Raw genomic sequence first — 21,693 nt, forward strand, 5'->3', positions numbered from 1 at the left:
GACTTTTAAGCACGATTAAGTAGACGTCGAAAAAAAAAATGTGTCCACGATTTCCGTGCATGCCCATAGTGATAGAGTCGCCGTCGAGCAAAGATATATTCGGTAGACGACTTTTGCGGCGCCCTTGTTGGCGGCCCCTCGTGCAAGTACGTCCACGTACACTTCGTGAAAAGTTTATCGGCCCTGGGACCGAACGAAGCTGTGACATCATAACCAAAAACATATATTTTTAGATTTATGTTTTTGATGACGTCATTCAGTTGTGCATATTCACGCCCAGCCTGTTCACGTTATATATATATATATATATATATATATATGCCATCATGATGAGACCTCTCCCTCACTATATATACTGCAAGAGTACTCGAACCCCCTTAGAAAAAGCACCCTTACACCGTGCGTTTCAATAACTAATTTTCACTCCAATTTTTTTTGCGCTACATAGGCGTGTGTGTATAAAATTTGGACCCGAATTGTTTGTCGTGCGCTAAACAGTTATGCATTGAAGCCATTATGTATATGTAACGTCGAGTATAACAGCGGAGCTTTGTATGATCATATCTCCATGGTATGATGATTCTCCATTAGAAATCTCTATATTCTGGTAATGTTCCGTGAATAAAATCTTCATTGTATCACGGAAGTTGTAAGTATCAAGTTTTGATGGTTATTTTTTAATTTTGTATTGGGGTATTTACGTTCCGGTTTGTATTGTAAAATGTAGTGTGGACCACACCAGCAAACCATAGAGAGTCAATGCTAACGCTGCATTACGTGCTAAGAGGCAGCAATTGCACACATGAATAGTCAAAACAATAATTGCACCCTAATGAACACAATGAATACGATGTGGCTGATCGGCAAGTTTGACAGTAGACTTACAATTTGAATTTTTTAATTATTCTTTCTAACATCGGTAAATTGAAGGGAAAAAAGTATTTTACTGCTATTTAGGTGTCATTAATTGCCGCTTAACTAAGTACCGATTGAAATCAGTTGAGTTTTGTACAGTGGTGTTTGAAATGTTGGGAATCAATATTCACATCTTTTAATACACAGCCAGGATGGTAATGCAGCTATGTGTGGTGTAGACTAGATCTGCATGGTGTCTAGTGAGCTGAGTGAAGTGTCTAGACTCTGTCTCTATACTCAGTCTATAGTCAATTCTCTAGTGAATCTTTCGAATTCTAACTAACTAAGAGTAGGCCTATATAGAAGAGTAAGAATATTTAGAATAAATATAATCTATAGGTTCTGTCCACGATCCAACTGCTAAGCCTGTTTAGGCCACTCCAGCAAAGCATAGAGAGTCAATGCTAATGTGTATTGAGTCTAGAAAAATAAAGATGATGAAAATGTTCATGATGATGATAACTATAATAATGATTATGATAATATTTGTAATACAAATAATAATGATAATAACAAATAAATACACCAGGATGGAGAGTAGCAAATGTTGATCAATGACTGAGCATAAAATGTCGGGCCGCATAGCTAGGTTCAAACCCTCAACCCTAGGATTGAGAGCATTAATCATTTCACTGGTATCAGTTGTGCTGATGGAGAGCTACGACCGCCAATATCTGCAACAAACAGACATGATAGGTAAGGCACTTATATTATTACAAGGAAGCAAGTATGTAGGCCTATACACAATTATCCTAATAACAACTACATGTACTTTCAAACAATCGACCTTTAGACCCAATTAAATCAGTAAAGCCGTGTACGTGCGTCACCCATTGAAATATGCCTACATGACAATGATTTACTTAATGCGAACATGATATTTATGGGGCTGCTGGGCAAACAATAGGGTATTAAAATTGCCTTTAAGTTGATTTTTCGAAAAAAAATAATAGTTGAGATCGATTTGATTATTTAATAAAACAGGTACTATGATAAGAGAAGAGCAATGTTGCACGGCAAAATCCATCTTTTTGAGTTGCAGTGATGTTTAGAATAGATTATCGTCATTGTTCTATTAGTTGCTTGTGTTAATTTTCATTAATCAGTATAGATTATTATACGGTTAGACCACAATACACATGAAGATATAATATTATTATCAGCGATCGTATTCCATTGCTCATTATGAAAGATACAAAGGCAAACGCACAATGCTAATGTACATGTACTGACACGATTACAAAAAATAATAACATATTTTAAGTTCTTAATAGTTTAGAAGTGTAAAAGTGATTAGGGGTTGATTTCAACAGAAGGACAACGTAAAGCACATGTGATTTGTAATGTAGAGCATACCGTTGACATAATGTAAGGAACCGTGCCCCTAAATATTAAAACTCGCTACGTCAACAATGAATTGGGAACATTATTTGTTCTATTTCCCCGGCCCCCCACTCCGGGGTCGGAATGACCCCATGCGTGTTGCCAAAATGTCCGGTAAAGGGGTACTCTTCATGCGACAAAGTCCGGCCCGAGAATTGTAAAAAAAAGGGGTGTATTAACTTTTCACCCGGAGATTTCTTTAAAAGGGGGTGTTTTTTCTTTTTTTCTCTCGTCTCTTTGGACTCCTGAGAAATTATTCCGAATTTAGGGGGGTACATCGAGCATTTTTCATGATTTAGGGGGGTCTCCAAGGCAGGAAAAGCCCGCAAAAAGCCCGCGAAAGGGGGTTCGGAAATGTTGGCAGTCCTCAGATAGGGGGTGCTTTCAAAAAGAAGGAACGAGCATATGCGTACCCTAAATAACACTTAGTGGGGGGGGGGGGGGCGGGTCTATTTCAAACGACGTGTATATGAATATGTATTTCAAGAAGACTGGGGATTTTCACATGCGTAGCGGGCATTGTATTCTACCTCACACTGTTTTTTTTTTACGTGCGATCATTTTGTTCATTCTGTCTATGTTAGTGAATCAGCATGATTTCCCGCCTCTTTTCAGTTATTTTCATAACGGTTACAAACAATTGTCTTCTCATTACACTGGTTGAGGATTTACGGCTCCTGTAGAAGTTTTTCAGACCTGGAAAAGTTGTTAAGTACAAGGTTTTTGTTTGTTGATTTGTGTTCTAGATGGGTATTGAAGTAAATTCAGCTTGGTTGCCAGCTTGGCAACCTTGGGCAACTTTTGTAATAGCAATACTAGCATATTATGTGCAATATGTAATAATGTTGCTAATCTCAATCCAGGAAGCCTGAAAACATGGGTAATACGATTTTTCAAGGGTTTTCTATGACGAGGAACTCATTTATGACACCAGTTTTCGATTCCAAGTAATGCAATTGTCTTAAATAGCATATTTAGCATAATGAGCTAGTAAGCATACAATATGGGCTTCATTGTCATTGTTTATCTATAAAGCCTAAGAATGGTGCAATGCAACATTGTAAATCACTTTTGAAAGACTAATAATTAATTCATGAGAAGATATTCCATGTAGATGTAGTATAATTAGCCTAATTAGCATAATAATCTAATTAACATATATGTTCAATATGTAATAATGTTGCTAATCTTAATCCAATAGATGATTGTGCTAATATGGCTATTAAAAAAGTTGCCCAAGGTTGCCAAGCTGGCAACCAAGTTGAATTTAATTCACATATTGCTCCGTTTAGTCTCATTTCACAACGCCCCCTATCGTCAGAGCATGGTCAGAGTCAGCAGCCTAACATGTTAGCCTATGGACGTTTTTTTTTTTTAAATCGTTAAAAATTAATTTTTGTTTAAACGAAAAGCACATCCTCCCGACGTACGTTATCACTAGCTCTTTCATTGGAGCCTTCATGTCTCATTGACTTTTGAAAGTTCACCCATGCACCGTAATTTTTCAAAATAGGTTGCAAGCTCGTCATTGCCTATAATACACATGTGAAAAAAGTTTAACTTTGGACTCAGTTTGCCAAGCGATTTGAAGATTATAGGTCGAGCACACGAAACATAAAAAGCATGAATTATCATAGATCACTTCTGCCTATTTCATTATGTCCATTTCATCCAACCCCCCACCGTAATTTTTCAATTTTGTAAAAGCAAACATTTAGCCGAGGTAAGCAAAAACATGAATATTCATGACACACCATGGACTATTCGGTTATTAACAGAGGGTCCGGTGCAATCGGTCATCACGTCAAACTCCCCTAATTGCCACCAAGTATTTCATATAGTAATATAGTTTGGTATGTTTCTTTTACTCACTCATGAATTATTAAATATCAATGATGGTTTAAAGAAATGTTAAAGAAATTTTAGTTGATATTTATTAACAAAGTAATTTATATTTAGCAAAGCAATCTCATATACAAAATTACTATCAAGTGTCGTCTGCTACGCCGATTGTCGCCTGCTTCGTTAAAGGCACATATTTATCGTTTGGACTGTAAGGTATACCAGGGAGATTTGTATTTTCCTGCAGTACAACGTATAGCAGGAAAATGTTGTATATGCGGATCCTTTTAATGATTACGTAATGAAGTGGCGAGGCGGTATGGTTTTAATAACTTAGGCAGGTGAAAGTTATTGTATTGAGAAGGAAAGGAATGTTCAGAAAGGCATAGAGAGGGAAGTGGGCGTGGTAGCCTTTCTAGCTTTGCACCTACATCAGTACGAGAATACACCCGGCGGCGCGGTGGCCTGATTACTTCAATGAATGTCAAGATAACAATGGCTGCTTTTCCATCCAAAAATAAAACTAGTTTGCAATTAGAAATAGTCAATTTCTCGATAATTTCACAAAATATATTTGCCGCCGCATTCAATATGACGTCATTGACAGCTGATTGGCTAGTTTGGTATTGACGTCGAACGAGCTATGTTTGTGCTGCAGTGATCGAGCGAGCGAAAATGAGACAATCGGAGCAATATGCACCGTAATTTGATCAAAATAGGTCGCAAGCTCGCCATTGCATATATAACGCATGTGTAACAAGTCGAACTTTGGACGCAATTTACCACGCGATTGTAAGATTATAGGTCAAGCGCACGAAGGATAAGAAGCATAAATTATCATAGATCAGTTCTGCTTGGTTCATTATGTCCACTTCAGCCAACCCCCACCGTAATATTTCCATTTAGTATAGGCAAACATTTTGCGGAGGTAAGCAAAAACATGAATATTCATGAAACACCATGGACTATTCGATTATTAACAGAGGGGTGCAAATGTGCACCACATCAAACTCCCCTATTTCCAGTCAAGTATTTCATTGTATTCTGTAGTTTGGTAGGTTTATTTTACTAACTGTTTAATTATCAGATATCAATGATACTTTAAGGATATGGAAAGGTTCTTGTATTTTATATTTAGCAAAGCAATCTCACATACCAAATCACTATCAAGTGTCGTCTGATCCGCCGATTGCCATCTGCTATATACGTTCTATAGACGGCGAACCAGAGCTGTCGGAACTAGGGTTGGGTATTGGTAAAGCAGAGAAGTAGATTGGTGGACTGATAAGAAGATATGTGTTCAAGTTTCCTACGAAGTGCTTTGAGTATACCGCATTAGTTTGCATCTTGGTTGCAGGACGGGTTGTTGCTCAATTATGGCACAGTAATTCTGATTTGTGTGGGCATTTAAGTGGCTATGAAATTTCATGAGATGGATTATTTGCCAAAAGTGAAGACAGTTGAATTGCATTAGTGAGGGTCCATCCTGATATTGATAGAAAGTTTAAAGGTAATAATATATCTATTGGGAAATGTGTTTAATATAGGCCTATGCCAATGAGAAATCCCCTTTCTTTGGTGGTCATAGGTGCTGTTTTTTTGTTTTTGTTGTTGTTTTAAGAAGAGCAGAGATATGTGTTAAATGCCAATGTATGCTGTGAATGAGCACTTTACGTTAGTCGTGCACAGTTGTAGATATAAAAGTAGGGACTTGGTACAAGGGCTTGTGGCCGATTGCACTTGAGTTTGTCAGCTATCTTTGAAGAATGTTGTGGTGGACTTTGAGGTAGAGTGAAACTTGCTATGATAAGTACCCAGAATGAGAGAATGTTTCTTTTGGACAATATGAAAATTGGAAGGATGGGGATGACCATGTTCCTGGTTGTTTGGAGGTGAGAGGACGCATTGCCTAAAGGAAATGCATCCTCTCACCTAGTGACTTCAAATTTGAAATTATTGGATATTTGGAAATGTGTACATGAGCATTGTAAGTACTTACACGAGGTAAACGTAGCTACGCGTCACCTAGGTTTTCCCATACAAGGCTTGGGTATCTCGTACGCATCCGGTTGAAGACAATTTTTCCATAGGTGTAGATTTTTTGAGTATCTGGTAGGTGGTCGTCTGCATTCAGGGCATGCCAGAGGTGCTCAATATGTTTCCTGGCATCTATGTTGGCCTCATTATGACCATTATACCACTGCCAGGAAATCGGTATACTAGCAACAATTAGCACATCCAGGGTCGCAGTTGGGGGTTATTTGTAAAGTTTGAACCATGGCCACTGTTGTGTTGTTGGAGTCTGCGCTTTATAGAAGCTGTTTCGCCAACATATGCGAAATTGCGATAAGATTGGCTGACCAACATGTACACCCATATTTAAACAAATTCTTAAAAATATGATTATTGTAACAAAAAAAATTCATGAATGCATGACAATGGAATGATTTGTCTTTCATTATAATCTTGGCTGTTATGTTGTTTTTTGTTCACCAGAGCACTCAAATCTTTAATTTTGAGCATATTTTTATGAGGCCCTCTGGGTTATTGGCATGGTTTTTACCATTCCATATTTAGAGGCACTCTAGGGGGAATTAGGACCTCAATAACGTGGAGAAAAACCGCCAGAGTAGTCAGACTTTCAAGCATCATTGTACAAAATTGACAAGAATTTAATCAAAATTTATACCTCAGAGATATAAATTTGTGATATATAAACTGCAATAATCAATAACTAATTTTACTCTAAAAAGTTTTTAATTAAATGAAAAAAAATCATAAAATCACAAGACAACTCACACCGCCGGCAAGCCTTGTCGTTATCATTGTGTGCATTTGTGTGTTACCGCGGGTGCCGACTTTCCTCAAATGCACCACCCCGTATATGCGCTATTGTCACCTATGAGTATTAGGTCAAAGACTGTCGTATTTCACCTCATTGGCACTATGGTCTAGGAGTAGGAGTAGGAGTGTTTAACTTGTTACTTTAATAGACTAGGGCCTTGCAAGAATGTGCTCAGGATTGAAGATTTTGAGCGCTCTCGTGAATGAAAAATAACCAAACAGCAAAGATAATAATTAAAGACACATAATTCATGAATGAGATTTTTTTTGTTACAATAATCATATTTTTAAGACTTTTTTTTAGTATGGGTTGTGTTCTGCTAAGTTTCACTAGATCTACACACAGGGTGGTTCAGCAGTGCAAGTGGTGCAGAGTCACAAACAAATTTTTATTTCATCATTAACTTTAATTCATACCGGTATATAATGAACATGTTGCATGTTGTATGTGCGTGAGATTAAAAATAATAAAATAAAATAACTTCAGTTTACTTACAAACACACCAGGTTACTTTGCAGACATGTTTCACAAATTGTGGTGCCCGGCGGGTAAACATGCGATGGCGTTCTGTGGTTTCCTACGGTGAAAATCGCTATTGAATAATGCGTGAGAGAAGTAATATTTGGGTTATAAATCGCCAAAAAATCGCACGAGGGATACTGGCTTATAAATAGCCAATGGCTTATAAATCGTTGTATATACACCGTAAGGGTAAACGCGATCATAGAAAACTGGAGCTCGAATTATAAATCGCCAAAAAATCGCAGAAGGGATAATGGCATATAAAAAGCCAATGGCTTATAAATCGCCAATGACTTTTCTAGCCAATGGCTTATAAATGGCTTATAAATCGCCGATGACGTCATCAAATCAGACAACTTGACAAAAAACAGATAAATTCTCCTATACCTGCTAGTCATTTAATTTCAAGGAAGTCATATGTAATTAAAACTGTTCAGTGTTGTATCCATGTATTTAAAGCGAAAAAGGGTAAACGTGATTCATACAAAACTGGAGCTCTTTATTCACAACAGGTTCTTTCCTAATGAAAGCATTTACAGTGTTCCGATAGAGTGTTCGATGAATAGCGTCGCCTTCGGCGTTCCGGGAACTATGCGTCTAGCTACGTTTGTGCTGGCGAAAATGAGACAACCGGAGCAATATGTGACATAATTATTACATCTATAACTACGAGCTAGCGTAGCGAGCGAGCTTTAGAGGAAAATGCTTTTAGTCGCTTGAAATTAGGGGCACGTTTAATGATGAGAGGAAAAGGGGAGATTTATCAAAAGGGTTAAGACACTTATTAGAAAAGAAAAGGAGCACGTGTCAAAGTACAAAGGCTAATTATCAGAGGTGAAAATGGGGCACTTCTTACACCTAAAAAAAAATAGGCATGCACCAGGAATGAAAAGGAAATGGGCATTTGTCGATGGAAAAGAGGCAGCCATCAGATTTTGATAGGGGGCATTTATAAGAAGTGAAAAGGGGCATTTATGAAAAAAGGGATACGTTCTTCAGGGGTGGATCCAGGAATTTCTACCCCGGGCGGCACATTGGGGGCACACGGGGGTTAAGAGGACATATATATATTTGTGTTGGTCCCCCAAAAATCGCAACGACACAGCCAGCCGCTGAATAAGCGGGGGGGGGGGGGGGGGGGGGGGGGGGGGGGGAGGGGGAGAGGTAAGAGCACATTTTTGTTTTGCTCCCGAATATTTGAAAATCGGGCCAGCCGCAAATTCGCTCAGTGGGGGGGGGGGGGGGGTGGGGTGGGGTGGAAAGTGCGCACTAATTTTTTTTTTTTTTTTTTTTTTTTTTGGTCGGGGGGGGGGGGGGGGTGGCACGTCACCGTTTGTCAGTACATTTTTGGCCAATTTGGGGCTGATTTCAACACTTTTTTTGGGCCGGGGGGCACATGCCCCCTGTCCCCCCTTGGATCCGCCACTGTTTTTTTTATTAGAAAGGAATTGGGCACATATCATTGTTAAAAGGGTAATGAGAAGGGGAAGTGGCTCTTATTAAAAAGAAAAAGAGGCACATGTTAAAATAAACGGGGCACTTATCAAAGACGTAATTATGAGAAGGGGAATGGGCACTTAATAAGGAAAAAGAGCATTTATTAGGAAGGAAAAAGGAGACGTGTCAAAATAAAAGGGGCATTTATAAGAGATGAAAAGAGCACTTATCAGGCGGGGAATGGGGACTTGTCAAAGTAAAGCGAGTATCTCTCAGAATTGAAAAGGAACTATTTTTATAGATGAAAAGGGGCATTTATGACAAGGGAAAGTAGATCTTTTTTTAAATGGGGGCACTTATCATAAGGAAAAGGGGCACTTATTAAAAAGGAAAGGGCCGGGGCACATGTGAAAATATAAGGTGCGCTTATCCAAGTTAAAAAGGTGAAGTTATTAAAAGGAGAAGGGGCACTTTTTACAAAGGAAGAGGGAAACTTGTTAAAGCAAAAGGGGTTCCTCTCAGATTTGAATAGGACAATTATCAGAGGTGAAGGGGGCGCTTATTAAAATGAAAAGGGGCAATTCTCGCGCCTTTAAAGGGGAATTAACTTACTAGAGATTAAAAAAGGCATTTATGAGAAAGGAAAATGGGAACTTGTCAAAGGAAAAGGGGTACTGGTTAAATTAAAAGGGGCACTTGTCAAAGTTAAGTACTTTTCCTATGAAAAAGGGGCACCTATATAGGGTACTTGAAAAATGGAAGGGCACTGTGCCCCCTCGCCCCCCCCCCCTCCCCCGGACGGCGTATTTTTTATTTACACGACAGCGAGGGGAATTTCTCGATTAATTCGAATGAAACCGCTCGCGAAGAGTTTAAACTAGAGTACGAGTACTTAGCAGCAGTACAGTGTATTATATGTGTTGTACTCTCATACCCGAGAAGGGGGTCGAATATGAGTCAATAAATTCTATTCTATTATACTAATATTATAAAGGGAATTGTACTTAACATGTAGATCTAGAGAAGGAAACGATGAAAGACAAAACAAAATAGATGTCTTATGCAATATTGAATAAACAGTGACGGCAGTATGATATTATATGCTAGTAATACACCATGGCACAGAGAGCGTGAACATAATAAACATGCCCTCGACCACGTTCCAACAACAACGTGTAAATAAAAAAATACACCCCCGGGAGCGCTGCCTCTGAACCTGGCCTTGGAATGGAAGAATGTCAGACAGTTCATGTCGATAACTGGCGTACAATATAGACATAGTCACCCTATAATGCGACGCCAATAAAACATTGATCTAATCATCTATTCAAACGTAGAGAGAGATCAAGGTGTATAAGTCTATCAATTCACTACAGCAGTGTGTAGTGAGGATTGTTACAAGATTTCGTTAAATAAGGTCTAGTATTGAAGACTAGTTAATTCAGTCTGAATTCATAGACTACCAATGTCAATGTATTATGCCTGTACGTACCGCTGTTATCTAATGTCATCAGAAGCCCCTTTGTTATATAATACTCTTTTCACACTGGTTTTGCTTAACCCCGTACTTTGCTTAGCCCCGTACTATTTTTTTTGGCTTTTCACACCCGCTGTTTTTAGTCCCGTACTAGCGCCTATTCCGGAATAAGAAAATCCCCGCTGTTCTCACAGCATTTCGTTATTCCCGGATATCGTTAATGTTATGATTGGACATACTTCGCATCTGGCCAGCTGTGAAACGCTCCATTGCGTAGTACCGGACTATTTTTCGTTTCTGTTCTCATTCATTTGCTTAGCACCGCAATTGCGGGGTTAGCAGGAGTTAGCACCACAATTGCGGAGTAAGCCCTGCTATTTTGCAGGGTTAGTTAACCCCGTACTATAGGTGGGGTTAGCCAACTTTAGCCCACTTTGGTAAAAACCAGTCTGAACAGAAAGTGGAATAGGCTTAACCCCGTACTATAGGTGGGGCTAAGACCCCCCCCCCCCCTTAACCCCACCTATAGTACGGGGTTAAGCAAAATATTGCCAGTGTGAAAACAGTATCACAGAAGCCCCCTTGTATAGTGCTAAATGGAAGTACTTTGCATACAATGTATGTGCATGCATTCTGTGTGTATGCACTTGTGTTGTAGATGGATTGCATAATTATTATGTGTAGTTGCCATATACCATCATTGTTCCAGTGAATGTTTCAACAGTGAAGTTGCAAGTTGCAACCGTCTTCAAAAGTTTGATTTCCAGTGATTGTGGAGCATTTTACAGACCCGAATTGGTAAGAACTTAGTTAATGTTGAATTGTTTTATGAAGTAATGTAAGCCTAGGAGAGAATATTAGTTATCTTTCTTGTTTGTTATAATAGTTTGGAACTTGGAAGGCAATAAAAGTTATGTGTGTGCTCTCCCAGTGTACTTAGGAGATGCGTGCATTGTACTAGATAACTCTCTCTCTCTCTCTCTCTCTCTCTCTCTCTCTTCTCTGCATCGCTATCCACCCCTCTCTGATCTCACCCTTTCTCTCTCTCTCTCTCTCTCCCCCCCTCTCTGTCCCTTTTTTCGGCTCTCCATGCATGTTTGTTCTATTACGTCTATGGTTACAGTGTCACTGTGATGGTGATGACTGTATTAGAATGTATTTTAAGACGGGTACTTTCTTGTCTAGTAGGATAATATTCTTTATACTTGTAGTTGTTTTGTTGCAGTATATATATGTAAATAGACTGTGTAATTAGTTAATTACAGACATGTAAGTTGACTTATATTTTCATTGTCTAGCCAATGTTTATAACTTGTTGCTTATGAAACAAAGAGACAGTTTTGGAGTGCATGTAGTCAGTTTAAGTTATATGTATAGGTCCAATCACCTTGTTAAGCTATTTTGATATGATATGCACATGTATTGTTGTAGTGTCTCATAAGTATGAACATTATGTAGTTTGTTTCTCTTTCTGTTGTGTTACAGATTGTTATCTGAAGGTTGGGTGACCATACGACCAGTGAATAAACGACAGTTCGTGAACTTTAACTGAATCTTCGTACCTCGTCATTTCAATCTTGTGAATAACAACTTTAGGGTGTTCGTGTAATTGTCGAAACTCCTCGGTTTGCTAGTTGTAAACGGAGGCAGTCACACAATATCTCTTGTCAATATTGAATCGCATGTGTATTGCCCCTAACTCTCAGTGTATCAAATCTCCATGTAAGGAGAGGATCGAATGATTTCAAAGCTGTGATCATTTCCAAACTGAGACATTGTCAATTAGACCTAATAGCTTGAAAGGAGCATCATTGCATCCAGCAATACTAGTTTCACACCTGGTATCTAGTGACCTAATCTATCGGCCTACTTCGACGTCGAACGTGACTTCGAAACGGTCGTCTTCCTCGAAATATGATGTCTGGATTAAAACGATACTTTTCGCTTTGGCGGGTGTCGATGGCGTTGTTTACATGCCTCTTCTTTGAGGGTGTTCATGTGGGCTTGCCGGTGGTCATCGACGATATCGCAGAAGAGCTTCATACGACCACTGCCATAATCGGAACTACGATGGCGATCTTTGTCGTTCCTTTCGGTATCTCAGGTTAGATTGTCTTTTATAGTTTTACGACTCTATTCCATAATAAAACGGCAATATGAGCATCGATGTGACTTCTTCCCAACGATTGCTATGGTCATGCGATTGCATTGTGAAAGAAACGTTGTGGAATCGATCAGAAAAGGTTGATCATCTAGCATCTAGCATCTGCAAGGTTCTGGAATCATCAAAATGATAAAAAATTTGGCCTATTCTTCGTAAAGTTACAAGCACTATACACAGAAAGATGTATATGGGACTACCCTATATCTCTCACAGACCATGAGAGAAACAAATTTACCAAATATATGAATTAGTAGGCGGTTTCCCGGCAAATTTTTTATCATCATGTATTAGTCAAAACATATTCTTTCACATGATTGGTAATGAGAGCTTCCATTTTATTTTTTGAAATTGGGGCGTTTCCAATACTGGTCTTTACCTTTAAGAGTATAGTACTTGAGGACATTGTACGGGCACGAGGTACGCCTTTTGCTCTAATATATCAACTCTTCACTTTCTAAATTTTGTTTCTAATGCCAATTTCAGAAATTGCATATTCGTGTAACTTTTGCCCGGATATGAGACTAGTCAGAAATCTCGTGCCCAAATAATGATGATATTCGGGCACCTCGATCGCTGCTTATTATGTACTCATAAACCGCACCTTGTCTCGAGGAGAGGTTTACGTGTGACTTTAGGTAACCCATGGTTAAAGGTAAATACCAGTATTGGAAACGCCCCAATTTCAAAAAATGAAATGGAAGCTCTCATTACCAATCATGTGAAAGAATATGTGTTGACTAATACATGATGATAAAAAATTTGCCGGGAAACCGCCTACTAATTCATATATTTGGTAAATTTGTTTCTCTCATGGTCTGTGAGAGATATAGGGTAGTCCCATATACGTCTTTCTGTGTATAGTGCTTGTAACTTTACGAAGAATGGGCCAAATTTCTTATCATTTTGATGATTCCAGAACCTTGCAGATGCTAGATGCTAGATGATCAACCTTTTCTGATCGATTCCACAACGTTTCTTTCACAATGCAATCGCATGACCATAACTGGTCTTTACCTTTAAGTTTATTTTGTGGTTAAGTTGACCTTGCTATCAATAATTGTTCTACCAGAGAAATAATTATCAATGTCATCTAAAAAAAAGATCAAATTGACCATTATCCCGCCATTGTGGAGATATGACGGATTCTTCGCGCTTCTAAACATTATTATAGTTTCCTTTATTAAGTCATAATTTATCTCACCCGGTTAGCAATTATTATTTCTGATGATCATTCCTGCTAACATATAATATAGGGGCTTGAGCCATTAGTGATCGATGAAGGTAGTCGTACTCGTTGTCATGAAACTATTCATCGTACATTACATGTGGGATTTTCACAAATATACACAGGGTAATTTTATGATGTAACTGAAACAATCGAATACAAAACAGAACAAAACAAACAAACAATCAAGTACAACAACAACAACAACAGCAAAAATTGTTGTAGTTGTGGTCGTTACGCAATAATAAAGTCTGACAAGGTTTTTACGGGAATGTCTCTTTATTCGTATTCTTCTTTCCAATCTTTCATTCCATCTTCCAGGAATCATTCCTTCGTTCTAGCATTCCGTGAAAACTCTTTGCCTCCTTATTCTGCTTCTTCGGCATTAAAACACCCAATGATGCAATAAATTAGAGAAGATTCTCCACAAACAACCAGCTACACAGTTTACAGCTACCACCATCTAGCATGTCTATCTAGTCTATGAACAAGTGCACTGCTATATCAGGCAAAGGGTATAATGCACACAAACACACACAGCACTTTTATGGAGTACTGTGTAGTGTACTTGAAGGACACTTACAATGTCCTACCTAGTCTTTTTTCAAGGCAAAGGTTACGAATTGTGAATCTGTTTAAACTAAATTCAAATGAACATTCATTACAATGGTCATTATACATTTTGCTGCCAAGTGAGCACACATTTTAAAGGGCACTTTCTTCTTTTTAATTTAATGTTTACTAAAAGATTTTTGATAAGGTTTGCCGAGGGGTCGTGCCTCCACCCGTTCCACCACTGATTACGGTGTATTGACAAGAGTAATGCTATAATTATTATAAACGCGACACAAACGTAAGTTTTTGCGGTTCAGAAATTATGATGAGTTGTTATGTGGGGAAATTACTTAAACAAGAGTAAAACCAAAGTTAAAACCACAAGATAACTAGAAGGAAAGCTAAAAGGTAAACCAAAAGTAAGTCAAAGAATTTGAATCCTCTCTCGATCACAATGCAGGTCCTCTGGTATCATACGCCCTCAACATTGTAGGATGTCGTGTGGTCATCATGATAGGTGGTGTTCTTCTATCTTCAGGGATATTCCTCACGGCGTTCGCACGACATATTGCCTTCGTTTGGGTTGGTTACAGTTTGCTTGGAGGTAAAAATAAATTTTGCTGAATTACAATTTTGTTCTCCATCCAACAAGAAGAAAGAGGAGAGAGATAGAGAGAGAGGGGGGAGAGAGAGAGAGATAGCAGGGAAGAAGAAAAGGGAGGAACGTAATATAATTATAAAGAGAGAGAGAGAGACAAATGGGGAGAGGAGGCCCAGTTTTGCACACGAAGCGTCATTTTGAGGCGTTAATGTTACTTGCGCTAGTAAAGGTTATTGTAAAGAAACTTCAAAGACCGAGAAATAAAATTACATTTTCACTCATTGAAGATAAGTATCTTAAGTTGTCATTTTTACCTGGCGCAAAAATGACCCCACTAATCGCTGACGCAGTAGCTACGTCTATAAAATGACGTTTCGTGTATAATGGCCTGATTTCGATTGTGTTTGTATCAACGTCAATTAATTGAAATGGAAATGAAGAAATTTAGCGCCTTTTCTACCCAATGCTTTCAATAGGCGTTTTATTTTGCATTCACTATTGTTTCATTTTTACACGATGTGTCAAAGATCGCGCCAGTTGCTGACGCAGTCTTATGCTAGCGCCACGAGCAACATGCACTACTCTCTTTGGTGTCATCAAGAAAGATTGCTATTAATTTGATTAACTATTTGATTTTACGTTTATGCGATGTTTAGGGATTGGAGGGAGTGCTTTGTACACAGCATCTACAGCTACCATTCGACAGCACTACTCTGACCGTCACTACGCCCTAGCTAATGGAGCTGCAATAACTGGCATCCCGATGTCGATGTTTGTGTTCTCTCCAGTAATCCGGACCCTTGCTTCTGCCTACGGATGGAGAGGGGCTTTAATAATTGGCTCGGCCATATCGCTCAACAGTGTCGTCATTGGCGCACTAATGAAACCCGATGTCGTCAGAAAGCGAGGGCCCCTGGTCGGTGATGTGTGCCATGACTACCACGTCGACGATAATAAAGGTGATGTTGACAATGGGACTAACAAGCTACTGCTTCGACCATCCCCATCTGACCATCAACCTACTGCTACCGTTCTGGATTTTCCAGAATCACACGACCAAGGAAGTTCTTCAGGAGTTGGCAAAGACTGTAGTGGATCGCTGAACAACCAAAGTTGTTATCTGCGAGCACCACTGGGCATTACAGTGCCATGTAATGGTCAAGAGCAACATGGTGATTCGGATGAAGATATAGACGAGAATAGGGAGAAGATTCAAAGTCTTGCGACTTTTAATACAGATGGCCACATCCATTCTGGAGTCTATATCACGGATGAAAAAGAACGTCCTCAATCTACATTCCTCGGAATAGACCATGGTTCTAACTGTAGTCCATCTAGTGTGAATGATGTGCGAAAGGATGACAAATATCATAGCCTAAAGAGTGTAAGGGTTATTAAATCTACATTTAAAGTATCCAATCTTTTCAAGTTTAGCGCCAAACCCCTCACGAGGACAACCAAAATTTGTCACGTGGCACTCCTTGTCGCTATATTTTTCCTGGCAGCTACTTACATGGCTGGTTCCATTTTCATGGCCCCTGCTGGGACTCACGGAGGACTCTCCCCCATGCAAGCAGCCACACTTCTTTCCGTCTTCGGGGGGTCTCAGGCTGTTGGTCGTTTCTTCAATGGCATTCTTGTGACGAAGGGTTACGTGAAAGCCGTGCATCTCTTCATAGGCGCGCAGATACTGATGGCATCAGCCTCTTTGGTCCTCGGACTTTTGATGAAGGTTTACGTGGTCGCCATCTTGGCATCACTGGCGTTTGGAGTGTCCGCTGGGGCTATCATCTCACTCAACGTCGTCATGCAGAGGGTGATCGATGACAGTGCGACGTCGACCTCGTTAGGATGGCTAGTATTCGTCGAGGGTTTCGGTGGCCTCTTCGGCAATTTTGCATTAGGTAAGCCCTTTCTCCGATTGACAATATTATCAATTTCATTTGCCTTATTCTGATAGATTTTGTTATGCCTTTGTAGTGACGAGGTTGTTTACATATGCATTTTAAACCTCGCGTGCGTCTAATAGTTTTCTAAGGATGGATTTGGTAAGACTATGATGAGAAGCAATAGTGTAGCGTGGGTTCAGCCATTCAGGGGCCCTGGTGTCACGGGAGAGCGCGCCTTCGGTCTTACGACTCGGGGGGGGGGGGGCGTGAGAACCGTGAGGCCGCCGTGTATATAGGGGAGGGTGTTTGGGATGATTGTGTTATATTTTCATACAGCTTTCCCCATCTTGTTTGCTCATCCTATCGTTCCCCTCTCTCTCTCTCTCTTTCTTTCCTTCTCTTTTCTCTTTCCTTTTCCATTCGCTTGAAGGGACAGGTGCCTCCGTCACTTCTGTAATGGCTGTTCCTACACCACTGGTTAGAAGCTATTATTAACATTCATAAAAAGTCGAGAATCTTTTAAAGTAAACGATACATAATTCTCATTTTTCCAACAGGCTGTTCGTCATACAAGTATTGTTGGTTTGTTCGATAATTCCTTTTTATAAACTTTTGTTTCTCTGCAGGTTACTTGACTGGTAGCTTTGTGCTCATGTTCGTTCTGGCTGCAGTCTTCACATCACTGGCTGTTGCCCTTAGCGTTATCATCCTTATACTCAAGAAGCGGGAAGCGGTGTCCAACAAAGCAATTTAGAATTCCTGGCTGATTCAGCCTTAGAGAAGAAAACAAATACAGTGTTGCAGGATATTAACCCTACTATATAATACAACTTATTAAGAACGCATGTGTCTTTCAAATTATAACTGATGTAGTGTTTTTGTTAATTAAAACAAATATTGTATAATTATTATATTGCCTATAATCGTCTTTAGCAATCGTCACCCATATCAAACTAGCTTATGCCTATACTTCAATTCTTCATGATTGTACGAAAGTAATTCAGTCATGAAGTAAAATTTGCGACAACATTTTTTATAGCAGTTGTGTAGGTGGGAGGGGCATGTATCCCCAATTAAATAACGAACAAAAGAAAAAGAAAAGAAAATGAGGGGGAAAGGGTGGTATGTGACGTGAAAAGATAATTGATGGTCTTCTTCCTGTGACCCTCCTCCTAATAAATGGCCTTAACAAATATAAAAATCTGGATGTATGTAGCGCCTAATTAGAAATACTGTCACTAAGCACTTTACAGATATTAAATTAGCACTTCATCCACATTATTATTAAGACTTATTCTTCCCCAATAGTGACATATATTCATAATTATATAATGTTATAATAATGTCTCCGAAAGAAATCTGGTCACCTCCTAAAAGCTGGATTTTGTATCAATTAAGATCTAGATTTCTGCCTCTAAGTGTCTAAGGACACTAAACGAAATCGACGAGATGGTTGCCCTTTCTTTCAACGTTCCGTTACCTTGGTAACGATGCTCACAGGGACCAGTCAAAATGGCGCCGGTCTTTACCGTGCCCTAATATTAATGGGGGAAGTCCACCCTGATATTATTGCTTTTAACAGAGAAGAAAATGAGAGAAACGGGTCAGTGAAAGTTTGAGCAAAAAACGATTATAAATAAGAAAGCTATGACATTTGGAAGGTGCGATTAATAATTAAAGACAAATTGGTGACATTGTGACGTATCTTGGGAGCTCCCCTCCCATTACCTCAGTCCTGAAAAACTTATGTGTATTTTCCCTTCAGGAAAATTTTCCATCATACATGTACACTAACCCTACATATAATTTATTGCAAATGTGTTTTTATTCAAATACGGTGAGAAATAAATATATTCCGTCATCAATAACTAAGAAAATGAAAGTATATGACATTTTGTGTAGAGACTAGAAGCATATTCTGAGGACGGTTGAAAGAATACTGGGTGTTGAGAGGGTAACCTTGATCTTTCATGATTTTGTTTTTTTTGGACATGACTCTCTGTTCGAACAAACAGTTCATATCAGTCAAATCATGCCCTATCACTCTCTTGCCGCTCGTCGCAACCGGTCTAAGTCCGGTTTTTCTGGGTCCCATTTCCGTAAAAACAAATCATGTTGTATGTTAGAATGCTTTGTATTAATGACTTATAGAACAAAACCAGAATTGTTCTGTCAACGTGAATATTTTTCATCATTCTCAGAAAGTAGAGTCTTTGGTTTCCCTTCTTACACAATGTTTGTGTGTTTTTAGTCCAGTCCAAAATGTTGGTAACTATGCTTCCCAGGTACTTGTACTCCTTCAACTGTTCAACCTCATTATTATGAAGAAATAACGGATCGTGTTTATTTGATTTTTTCCGAAAGTCAAACACCATTTCCTTTGTTTTAGATACGTTTAAGTGGAGGTAGTGCGCATCACACCACTCAATGAAAGCCTTCACCGTTGTGACATAGTCATTTACATTCTCATCAGTAAGATGTCCAGTGATTACCATATCATCAGCATAGTTTATGATATTACAATTTTCATTGTCACTGATAAATTTACTAGTATACAGGGAGAATAATAATAATAATAATATAATTATAAAGAGAGAGAGAGAGAGAGATGCATTAATGTTATTTGCGCTAGTAAAGGCTATTGTAAGGAAATTAGTGCATGCGCCACTACTTTCTAGGCAATGTTTACATCGTTAACTTCAAAGGCCGAGAAATAAAATTACATTTTCACTCATTGAAGATAAGTATCTTAAGTTGTCTTTTTTACCTGGCGCAAAAATGACTCCACTAATCGCTGATGCAGTAGCTACGTCTATTTTACGTCTCTCTTCCCTCTTTCTCTATCTATCTCCCCCTCTCTCTATGGTGACAGGTTCTCGTGGTGTGATTACTCATGCTACTAAGAATAGATTGATAGATGGTGACGGTACCTAAATGTAAGGTGAGGTATAATTATGTGCAACTAAAGGACATAATTTGGAAAAAGACAGAATTACATGAAATGCACACACAATATTCTATGAATTTATATAAATCATAACAAATCAAAGAATTAAAGGCGATATTTCAAGTTCGGCCACATTGTGCAGTAATATAACAAAGACCTTGATTATAGATATAAAGTTTTGAAATATTTTGGGGATTATTTTACTTAACAGTATAATAACTTACGTATAATATATCTGAGGTTATATTTTCTATAAATTTCAGAGTACTCTATTTAGTGATACAAAACTAGGCAATAATATCTTTCTTCAAGCATTTTTTCTAAATATATGCTTGGTAATTTTTTTTTCTAATCCAAACATATCGTTAAATTATGTGTACTTCCTCTATATTACTAGATTTAGGTTGGAAATAAGAGTGTTACAAAACTGGGTGCACAAATACAATCTTGTTCAAGCATTTTTCAAAGTAATTTTGTTATATATATGAAGTATTTGGAAGTGACAAAAGAACTTTGCTGGTAATCATTACAAATCCACTTTTTTTTTTTTTTTTTTTTTTTTTTGGGGGGGCCTATCGAATGTTCACTTATTTTGTTTAGGCATGTTCCAATTGGACGAATTCGGAATGAGAATTTGCCCATGATATCGGGGAAAGAAACAAATTTTCTAGTAATCATGGCACAATCAACAATAATAATAAGATCTTACGGTATTATCAAATCTCTTCATAGTGTAGGAAGTGATTTTCAAAATAATTTTATCATATTTTTGAAGTATTTTCTGTGTAAATTGCCAAATTACAATATAACTTGAAAATTTAATATGAGGTGTATGTTATCTCTACATTAGTTGTAATTTTGGTATACCGTATTTTGTATATGCCGTAAGAGGGCATATGTCTCTAACTAACAATGCTCTTGACCTAGAAAAGTTAATATTTCTAAGGCTCAATGGAGGGGTGCTAGGCTGGATGAAGTTAGTGCAAGTTTAAATGATGGAGATAGATGAAGTTAATATTTCTAAGGCTCAATGGAGGAGGTGCTAGGCTGGATAGAGGGGGTGCTAGGCTGGATGAAGTATATAGTATAAGTTTAAATGATGGAGATAGATGGAGTTAATATTTCTTATGCTCAATGGAGAGGGTGCCAGGCTGGATGAAGTTAGTGCAAGTTTAAATGACGGAGATAGATGGAGTTAATGATTAATGTAAATATGTAAGGCCCAATAAATGGAGGGGTGCTAGGCTGGATAGAGGGGGTGCTAGCCTGAATGTAGTTATTTCAAGTTTAAATGATGGAGACAGGGACGGATCCAGGGGGGGAGGGGGGAAAAAGAAAAGAAAAAATGTGCTCTTACCCCCCCCCCCCCCTCCCCTCCCCCTGCTTATTCAGCGGCTGGCTGACTCGTTGCGATTTTCTTTGGGACCCAAAAAATATATATATATCCTCTTACATCAAGATCAAGATCACACATGCATGCCGTGTCCCGCATAACTTGCTGCTACTCAAAAACCATACAATAGTGATGTAGCTACAATTGACCAAGAGGACCCACAGCACAATCACGAAATAATCCAAGACTCGTGGAGACAGGATGCCCACTTGCCAGACCTGGAACACCTGTATCGTTGCAACACAAGCAGATCAGCAAAAGAGCAAAGGAACTACCTAATAGAGTATATCAACTCTTCTGTGAGGCAGTGTGCCATGGCAAGATGAGTAACTGCTTATCCATTTTATACTAGTGTGACTCCAGTGGCGGATCCAGGGGGTCCGCCCCCCCCCCCCTTGAGAAAAAATTCATATAAAAACGTGATTTTTACCTTTTTGAGGGATTGGCCCCCCCCCCCCCCCCCCCCCCTGAGCGACTTTTCGACCGGCGCGATTTTCA

The 21,693-nt window shown here is 38.8% G+C and overlaps 1 protein-coding gene across 2 annotated transcripts; it reads left to right on the forward strand.

The window, feature by feature from the left end:
• The first annotated feature begins 525 nt into the window (after positions 1-525).
• Positions 526-20,236, forward strand: LOC762827. Of its 2 annotated transcripts, XM_001198601.4 has the most exons (5): positions 10,999-11,219; positions 11,907-12,525; positions 14,826-14,969; positions 15,623-16,870; positions 17,482-20,236. In XM_001198601.4, the coding sequence occupies exons 2-5, from the start codon at positions 12,336-12,338 to the stop codon at positions 17,607-17,609; spliced, it is 1,710 nt and encodes a 569-aa protein (XP_001198601.3). In that variant the 5' UTR covers positions 10,999-11,219; positions 11,907-12,335; the 3' UTR covers positions 17,610-20,236. The 2 variants fall into 2 exon arrangements, with proteins under 2 accessions (XP_030831571.1, XP_001198601.3); XM_030975711.1 differs by lacking the exons at positions 10,999-11,219; positions 11,907-12,525 and adding an exon at positions 526-649.
• The last annotated feature ends 1,457 nt before the right edge of the window (positions 20,237-21,693 follow it).

The sequence above is a fragment of the Strongylocentrotus purpuratus genome, unplaced genomic scaffold (genome assembly GCF_000002235.5).
Source record: "Strongylocentrotus purpuratus isolate Spur 01 unplaced genomic scaffold, Spur_5.0 spur5_scaffold_8, whole genome shotgun sequence".
NCBI classification, from domain to species: Eukaryota; Metazoa; Echinodermata; class Echinoidea; order Camarodonta; family Strongylocentrotidae; genus Strongylocentrotus; species Strongylocentrotus purpuratus.

Coding starts and splice junctions, on each gene's coding strand:
- LOC762827 (XM_001198601.4), top strand. CDS start 12,336: ATGATGTCTGGATTAAAACGATACTTTTCGCTTTGGCGGGTGTCGATG. Junction 12,526..14,825: donor CGTTCCTTTCGGTATCTCAG/GTTAGATTGTCT, acceptor ATCACAATGCAG/GTCCTCTGGTATCATACGCC. Junction 14,970..15,622: donor TGGTTACAGTTTGCTTGGAG/GTAAAAATAAAT, acceptor TGCGATGTTTAG/GGATTGGAGGGAGTGCTTTG.